This window comes from Leptodactylus fuscus, chromosome 5, assembly GCF_031893055.1.
Source record: "Leptodactylus fuscus isolate aLepFus1 chromosome 5, aLepFus1.hap2, whole genome shotgun sequence".
In the NCBI taxonomy this organism is placed as follows: Eukaryota; Metazoa; Chordata; class Amphibia; order Anura; family Leptodactylidae; genus Leptodactylus; species Leptodactylus fuscus.
This window is the reverse complement of record NC_134269.1, coordinates 71,557,530-71,567,088: the sequence shown is the minus strand read 5'-3', so window position 1 is coordinate 71,567,088 and position 9,559 is coordinate 71,557,530. Positions and strand designations below refer to the sequence as shown.

Here is a 9,559-nt window from a genome sequence, read left to right as displayed (position 1 = left end):
TACAAACACATTGACGCTTGTAAACTCTTGCATCCACGGCTCTCACTCATTTCATTTCAATTGTTTAGACTGTTGTTCTGAGATGTTTCATTTGGTTTGTACATTTACCCTACGTAAAGTGCGTTATTCATGTTTGCAGTACAGACAGGGTCTCCTAGTATCACAGATGACTACAATGATAGGAGTCTGGATTGAAGCTCAGCGTTCAGTCTGGGAATTATGGCCAACATTCAGTCCATATTTCCTAGAATTGATATGCCCATGTAAATTTGTCTTTAGGGTAATGACACATTTTCAGGTTTTATTGATGCAGTTTTTGTGGCTCTTATAGGGTGAGAACCTAGAAAGGGCAGATGGTACTTCCCTTCCTTCAATCCACTCCTAGCTCCTGACTTCAGAGTCAATGAAGTCAGGTAACTTTTCACTGACTTTGCACAGCCAATGAGTTCAGGCAGTCACTCACTGTAGGAATCTGAAGCAGCCAATGTTCTGAAAACAGCAGTCAGCTGTGTGACTGCACAGAACAAGGGGAGGCTCCAGTGTCTTGTGTGTAACCTTGTGTGAGCTGAGCCGCCAGCACTGGATCAGCAGGAGAATTGGGAACTTTAGCATGCACAGTGTTTGACAAGTCTCACATGGCCAGCACCAGAGTATAAACTGCGCCTTGAATGCAGATGGACAAGGAGATGGTGGTCATATTGTGAAGACAATTGACATTCTATAATAATGAGCGCCCCTGCAGCTACAAGAGTTTTCATATTGTCCCTTACAGCCATTCCTGTCACATACCTCTTCAACTATGTTTCTACAGTCCACAGGTAAGTGACTAGACAATGTCGTGTGCTACATGTCACTGATCTGCTGTATATTTCCAAAAATGTTCTATATGATCATTGCTAAATGAATGTAACACATGTAGAATATAAAGCATACATTTATAACAAGTATCATTTTGTCACCTCTTTCTATGGTAAAATAACATGCAGGATGTGTCACATTAAGAAAAGTGTATGTACATTTGGGAAAGTTTTGGCCTTTAAAAAAAAAAAAGAACAAAAACCCTTCAATAGTCAATGACAGGTCTAAGCTGTCATATATAACATCTACAACGGTATTCTTTTCACAAACTGTCAGATTGGATTCACTTGTGGTGTGACTGGTGTTAGAAATTCACACCATCTAAACCTCAGACATGTGCCGAGGGCTGAAACTATGTCCACACTGTGTTTGTGGGGTATGTTTGCCAAGCCTTAAGACATACAGTATAAATCCAAAGATATCCATAGTCTATAATAAGCCAGACTCTAAGAGCTGCCGTACTTTTTTATTCTATTATTAAGCATAGTGGAGAGACTTTTTTTTTAATACTAAGGCTACTGTCATATGGTGTACCTGATGTGGCTACTGTCATATGGTGTACCTGATGTGGCTACAGTCATAGTCATTCCTTAGGGAAACTGAACCAATGTTTTTACTTCTCAGTAAATGAAAAGACAATTCATTTTAGCTGTATCTCATTACTGACTGCACGGTGAGGATTGTGTCACATGAAGTACCTAATGTGGTTAGGGTGGTGTCACATGATGTATTAATGTGGTTAGGGTGTTGTCACATGATGTACCTGATGTGGTTACAGTGGTGGCACATGATGTACTATTTTGCTTATAGTGGTGTCACATGATGTACTGATGCATTTAGGGTGGCCCCAATGATACACCTCGTATGTGCCTCATGGTGTACCCAATGCTCTTAGGGTGGTGACACACTATGTACCTGGAATTGCAATTAGTGCTGTGGCTACGAGGTACTAATAAGTAAGGCCTGGTTCACATCTGCATTTGGTATTCCATTCAGGGAGTCTGCTTGGGGACCCCCTGAAGAGAATGCAGAATGCATTAAAAAGTGGTGAACAATGAAAGCACATGGACCCCATTGACTATAATGAGGTCCGTGTGTTTTCTGCACGGTGTCTGGACGTATCATGTGGAGGGAACTCCACATGATTTGTGTGGACACCACTGGAAAACACACGGACCCCGTTATAGTCATAGGGGGCCATGTGCTTTCATTGTTCACCAATTTTTAATGCATTCCGTATTCCGTTCGGGGGGTCCCCAAGCAGATGTGAACCAGGCCTAAGTGACACACTCATTAATTCCAGACTATTTCTCATTAATGAATATGCAGTTTTTTTGCTAATGAGGCCAGTAATAAGAAGTAACCTGGAATTAAAGGGATTATCCAGTTCCTGCTATTGATGGTCTATCCAATATTAGATCTATGGGGGTCCAACACCTGCAACCTCCGCAGCTGTACCATGGTGGTGCAACTATCAGTATTGTTTACATGCTGGAAGCTGCCTGCTCACTCTCCCGATTGAACCCTCTGGGCCAGTGTTGCAGTATCTATACCTGTTATGGATTGTATACCAGTCATGGATGTGGATTTTCCAAATCCTCAAATATGAGTTTCCTTGAGTGTCACTATGGAATAGATCTGGAGAATGTGGACCAAATAACACCATTTTTTTTGATACTTCTAAAATAAATAGAGATTCTGTCAGTATAACCAAGCTGAGATAGGCAGCAATAGTCTAATGAATACAGCGCTGTCCAGCTAATGTCTGGTATTGGAGGGAAAATGCATTGTATATGTTGGATTTCAACATGCCTGTTCTGTTGCCCCCTATGGAAAGTAGCAGATGTGCTGGTGACTTTTCGCCCAATCATTATTGTTATAAACATGCATGTATGACTAATTTGAGCATGTTTATAGGCAAATGGGGTGATATAACTGGCAGCTGAAAAGGCACGTTGTGCTGACAGCTATCTCATGTGTATGGTTGACTTTTAGAGTCTGTGAACTTATTTGCCAAGTAAACAGATTGACAGGACCTGTCCTGAAAAGTTGAAGGATTCCAGAGATGACAGCTCAGGGGCACATGAGTTAAATGGCACTAATATTAATCTAGCACATGACTATATATTTGAAATAATCCTATTAATATTATAAATGTGAAAGTTTGTGAGTTTGGATGTTTGTGGGTTTGGATGTTCGGATGTTTGTTAGTCAATCACGCAAAACCCGCTCGACCGATTTGGCTGAAAGTTTCCACAAACATAGTTAATACACCCCATTGCGCAATAGGCTACTTTTCGTCACAATAGCGCACATACGTTTGTGCCAGGACCCCCACAAAACCCAAACTCACACCACCATCTCTGCAATCTCACACACTTTGGACCATAGCAAACCACAAAATTCATATTGCCCTCTACAGCCTCGCCCCTAACCCCACACAATCACATATACATATACTTTACCACTTTGCCCCTCCCCTTAACGATACTCCAGGAGGTTCTCTTTAACGCTCCGGAGCAGCCATGTTTGCCGACCCCCACCGCTCTGACAATCCGCGACACCGCCCACCCATGTCAATACCCCTAGGCGGTCTAATAAATGCAAAAAAAAAGTTTAAAAAAAGTAAAAAAAAATATAAAAACAAATAAAAAGGATTAAAAATTCAAATCCCCCCCCTTTCCCTACAACACATATAAAAGTAGTTAAAAACTGTGACACCCCTACATGTTAGGTATCCCCGCGTCCAAAATTGCCCGCTCTACAAAACTATACAAATATTTTTCCTGTTTGGTAAACGCCGTAGCGGGAAAAATGGTCAAAAGTGCCAAACCGCCGTTTTTTTCACTGTTTTGATTCTGATAAAAATTTGAAAAAAAAGTGATCAAAGCAATAACATTTCACGAAAATGGTAGAACTACAAAGTACACCCGACCCCACAAAAAAAGACGCCCTATACATCCCCGTGCACGCACGTATAAAAAAAGTTACGGCTGTCGGAATATGACGACTTTTCAAAAAAAAAAATTTTAACACAGTTTTGGATTTTTTTAAGGGGCCAAAATGTAAATAAAACCATATAAATTTGGTATCCCCGGGATCGTAACGAAACACAGAATACAGGGGACATGTCATTTTGGTTGCACAGTGAACGCCGTAAAACCAAAGCCTGTAAGAAAGTCGCAGAAATGCATTTTTTCATGAAATCCTCCCCATTCAGAATTTTTTCCCTGCTTCCCAGTACATTATATAGAATAAATAATGGCGGCATCATGAAGAAAAATTTGTCCCAGGAAAAATTAAGACCTCATATGACTCTGGGAGCGGAGAAATAAAAAAGTTATGGGGTTTAGAAGGAGGGGAGTCAAAAACGAAAATCAAAAAATGCCATCGGCGGGAAAGGGTTAACTTCAAATCCCTCTGTCCCAAAGTCACTATGTAAAGTTTCTCACAACACCTTATATATAGCAGCTCTAATACAAAGTAACTTCAACACAAAAGTCTCACGTATTCTCTGAATTACAGCAAAAACAAGATACAAACTTACATTTCATATCCCATACCTTATACACACTACGAAAACCTTACCCGCGCCTGTATATACCCACTGCTACAATCACCGCAGACGAAGTCGCGGGTACCAGCTAGTATAGTATATTTTATCTAATTTTATTTCATTTTAATTAATATGTGATAGAAAAGGTAAAACTGTAAAATGAGTCTGACACTATCTGCTTAATAGTCTGACATTCAGTCTGTACAGTGTATGGTACACCCATATTTCACACATAAAAGGGTTTCTTAGTGATATATACAGTAAGGACACAGTGTATGCATATTTTATACATTGCACAGGTTCAGAGGACAGTGTGTAGATAGAGCTAAAGTGCAGTAGAAATATATTTTTAATATTGTACATTAGCCGCACTCCTAATAGCTAAAGGGACTTACTACAAAATTCACAGACAACCTGAAAAATTGGAAGTCCAGTTTATAAAAACCCATTTCTATATTTGTTATTAGGGAATTCTGCGCTAATAGAGGATGGCCATCTGTTCATCTTAGAAGCAGACACAAAGAGAATCTCATCTTATGCCAATTTTAGTATTTTTTATTCCTCATAAGGGCTAGTTCACACGTGGGCAAAGGGGAGGTTTTTGACAGCGGAATTCGCTTCAAAAACCTCTCCTTTAACATGGTGGTCTATGTAGACCACTAGCTTTTTTTTTCCTCCTAGCGTTTTCCGCCTGAAGAAGCGACATGACCTTTCTTCAGGCGGAAAACGCCTGAAGAATTGCATAGAAGTGAATGGGAGGCGAAAACCGCGCGGTAAAAAACCGCGCGGTTTTTTGCACACAAAACCGCGCGTTTTTTTGCAAAAAACGGCGCGGTTTTCGCCTACAGTTTCTATAGCACATATAGGAAAAAAAAACCCTAGCGAAAACCGCTAGCGAAAACCGCGTCAAAAACCTCGTCAAAAACCGCGTGGAATGCAAAAAACAGCGTCAAAAAAACTCCTCGAGGTTTTTTACCTCGCACAAATAAGCTAGGCGGTTTTCACGTGTGAACTGACCCGAACTTAAAGTCTTCCATTCCCAGAGCTGTATGAGGACTTATTTTTGTGGGACAGGTTCTACTTCATAGTGTTACCATTTAATAATCCATATAATGTACTAGGAATCTTCAACAAAATTCAAAATGGAGGAGATTTACAAAAAAAAATTAATTTGTGGCATATTCTTATGGGTTTGTTACCTGAACTCTTTTATATTTCGTAATATGAGGCTGCAAGTGGCGTCTTTTTTGCAGGGTCAGATGCACTTTTTATTAATAACATTTTAGGTAATGAATATGTTTTGATCACTTTTTATTCACTTTTATGTGAAGGCAAAATGTCACAAATATGTAGATTCAGCCATTTTGGGTTCACCATATGGGAAGAATATTTTTATATATTTGTAGCTTGGACATTTTTGGATATGAGGATGTAATATATGTTTGTGTTTGTTTATATTTATTTGGCATCTAGGGAACGTGGGTTTATTTGAACTTTTGTATTGCCTGTGCCATAGACTGCTCTACAATTGCTTTGTAGTCCATGGTAAAATGCCTAGGTACAGTCCTATGAAAAAGTTTGGGCACCCCTATTAATCTTAATCATTTTTAGTTCTAAATATTTTGGTGTTTGCAACAGCCATTTCAGTTTGATATATCTAATAACTGATGGACACAGTAATATTTCAGGATTGAAATGAGGTTTATTGTACTAACAGAAAATGCGCAATATGCATTAAACCAAAATTTGACCGGTGCAAAAATATGGGCACCTCAACAGAAAAGTGACATTAATATTTAGTAGATCCTCCTTTTGCAAAGATAACAGCCTCTAGTCGCTTCCTGTAGCTTTTAATCAGTTCCTGGATCCTGGATAAAGGTATTTTGGACCATTTCTTTCTACAAAACAATTCAAGTTCAGTTAAGTTAGATGGTCGCCGAACATGGACAGCCCGCTCTCAAATGATCTGAAAACAAAGATTGTTCAACATAGTTGTTCAGGGGAAGGATACAAAACGTTGTCTCAGAGATTTAACCTGTCAGTTTCCACTGTGAGGAACATAGTAAGGAAATGGAAGACCACAGGGACAGTTCTTGTTAAGCCCAGAAGTGGCAGGCCAAGAAAAATATCAGAAAGGCAGAGAAGAAGAATGGTGAGAACAGCCAAGGACAATCCACAGACCACCTCCAAAGAGCTGCAGCATCATCTTGCTGCAGATGGTGTCACTGTGCATCGGTAACAATACAGCGCACTTTGCACAAATAGAAGCTGTATGGGAGAGTGATGAGAAAGAAGCCGTTTCTGCACGTACGCCACAAATAGAGTTGCCTGAGGTATGAAAAAGCACATTTGGACAAGGCAGCTTCATTTTGGAAACAAAAATTGAGTTGTTTGGTTATAAAAAAAAAGGCGTTATGCATGGCGTCCAAAAAGAAACAGCATTCCAAGAAAAACACTTGCTACCCACTGTAAAATTTGGTGGAGGTTCCATCATGCTTTGGGGCTGTGTGGCCAATGCCGGCACCGGGAATCTTGTTAAAGTTGAGGGTCGCATGGATTCCACTCAGTATCAGCAGATTCTTGAGAATAATGTTCAAGAATCAGTGACGAAGTTGAAGTTACGCCGGGGATGGATATTTCAGCAAGACAATGATCCAAAACACCGCTCCAAATCAACTCAGGCATTCATGCAGAGGAACAATTACAATGTTCTGGAATGGCCATCCCAGTCCCCAGACCTGAATATCATTGAACATCTGTGGGATGATTTGAAGCGGGCTGTCCATGCTCGGCGACCATCTAACTTAACTGAACTTGAATTGTTTGTCCAAAATACCTTCATCCAGGATCCAGGAACTGATTAAAAGCTACAGGAAGCGACTAGAGACTGTTATCTTTGCAAAAGGAGGATCTACTAAATATTAATGTCACTTTTCTGTTGAGGTGCCCATACTTTTGCACCGGTCAAATTTTGGTTTAATGCATATTGCACATTTTCTGTTAGTACAATAAACCTCATTTCAATCCTGAAATATTACTGTGTCCATCAGTTATTAGATATATCAAACTGAAATGGCTGCTGCAAACACCAAAATATTTAGAACTAAAAATGATTAAGATTAATAGGGGTGCCCAAACTTTTTCATAGGACTGTATCTATTGAGGCTACAAGCAAGCCTTGATAAATACATTACTTTGACAGGCTGGGGAGCCTTCACACGGTTTACGGCTGTCATAGAGGTAGGACGGCTTCTGAGATCTCGCCATACGTGTCTTGTCCTATAAAGTGGATGTGCAAGGGCAGCGAGGGACAGCACCAGAAGGAGAAAATTGAGTTATTGGGAGATATGTATGAAACAGCGGAGACTACTTGGTTATGGTACCTGATTTGCTTTTGAGAAGGCACCATATTTAAAGACCTGACATCCACCATACTAGTACAGTGAATGTTAGGAAGGGGTTAAAAGCAAAGACAAACAGCTGGAATTTCTATACCTATGTCATGGCAATATGTCATCTACATTGCCAAAATTGTACATGAAAAAGTGTTTTCCACATGACGTAAACTTGAAGGAACAAAGGTTACTTTATTACAAGCACGTGCTGAGATTTGTTTTTCATCTTAAGTATGTGTTAAGACAGGTTTGTGGCTTTATAATTCCATTCATTAAATGTATCTTCCTATATAATAGAATACTTCTTTATATGGACATAAAGAGCCTGCATTTGTATATCTGTATATAAAGAACCTACACAGTATTCATGCACCAATGATTTCATCATTAGCATGCCTGAACCTATACTTATTTGGTATCATTGAATTCCTCTTTCTGCCTACATGTTCTAAAAATCATTGCATTTGGGATAAGTACCACTACTACTAGAGATGAGCGAACAGTGTTCTATCGAACACATGTTCGATCGGATATCAGGGTGTTCGCCATGTTCGAATCGAATCGAACACCACGTGGTAAAGTGCGCCAAAATTCGATTCCCCTCCCACCTTCCCTGGCGCCTTTTTTGCACCAATAACAGCGCAGGGGAGGTGGGACAGGAACTACGACACTGGGGGCATTGAAAAAAATTGGAAAAAGTCATTGGCTGCCGAAATCAGGTGACCTCCATTTTAGACGAATAGTGGATTTCAAATCCGGGTCATATGAGAATGTGAACTTTGTGACTATGAGACAGGGATAGCTGTACAGGCAGGGATAGCTAGGGATAACCTTTATTTAGGGGGGAATGTTATTAAAAATAACTTTTTGGGGCTCTATCGGGTGTGTAATTGTGATTTTTGTGAGATAAACTTTTTCCCATAGGGATGCATTGGCCAGCGCTGATTGGCCGAATTCCGTACTCTGGCCAATCAGTGCTGGCCAATGCATTCTATTAGCTTGATGAAGCAGAGTGTGCACAAGGGTTCAAGCGCACCCTCGGCTCTGATGTAGCAGAGCCGAGGCTGCACAAGGGTTCAAGTTCACCCTCGGCTCTGCTACATCAGAGCCGAGGGTGCGCTTGAACCCTTGTGCACACTCTGCTTCATCAAGCTAATAGAATGCATTGGCCAGCGCTGATTGGCCAATGTATTCTATTAGCCTGATGAAGTAGAGCTGAATGTGTGTGCTAAGCACACACATTCAGCTCTACTTCATCGGGCTAATAGAATGCATTGGCCAGCGCTGATTGGCCAGAGTACGGAACTCGACCAATCAGCGCTGGCTCTGCTGGAGGAGGCGGAGTCTAAGATCGCTCCACACCAGTCTCCATTCAGGTCCGACCTTAGACTCCGCCTCCTCCGGCAGAGCCAGCGCTGATTGGCCGAAGGCTGGCCAATGCATTCCTATGCGAATGCAGAGACTTAGCAGTGCTGAGTCAGTTTTGCTCAACTACACATCTGATGCACACTCGGCACTGCTACATCAGATGTAGCAATCTGATGTAGCAGAGCCGAGGGTGCACTAGAACCCCTGTGCAAACTCAGTTCACGCTAATAGAATGCATTGGCCAGCGCTGATTGGCCAATGCATTCTATTAGCCCGATGAAGTAGAGCTGAATGTGTGTGCTAAGCACACACATTCAGCACTGCTTCATCACGCCAATACAATGCATTAGCCAGTGCTGATTGGCCAGAGTACGGAATTCGG

At 41.0% G+C, this 9,559-nt stretch overlaps 1 protein-coding gene across 1 annotated transcript in view; it reads left to right on the top strand.

Annotated features, from left to right (window-relative positions):
- Positions 1 to 560: 560 nt before the first annotated feature.
- The window catches only part of TM6SF1 (transmembrane 6 superfamily member 1), a 43,879-nt gene continuing 34,880 nt past the window's right edge, over positions 561 to 9,559 (top strand). The window contains exon 1 of the mRNA XM_075273411.1: positions 561 to 818. Within this exon, the coding sequence (XP_075129512.1) occupies positions 727 to 818 (92 nt within the window). The 5' untranslated portion in view covers positions 561 to 726. The remainder of the gene's footprint in view (positions 819 to 9,559) is intronic.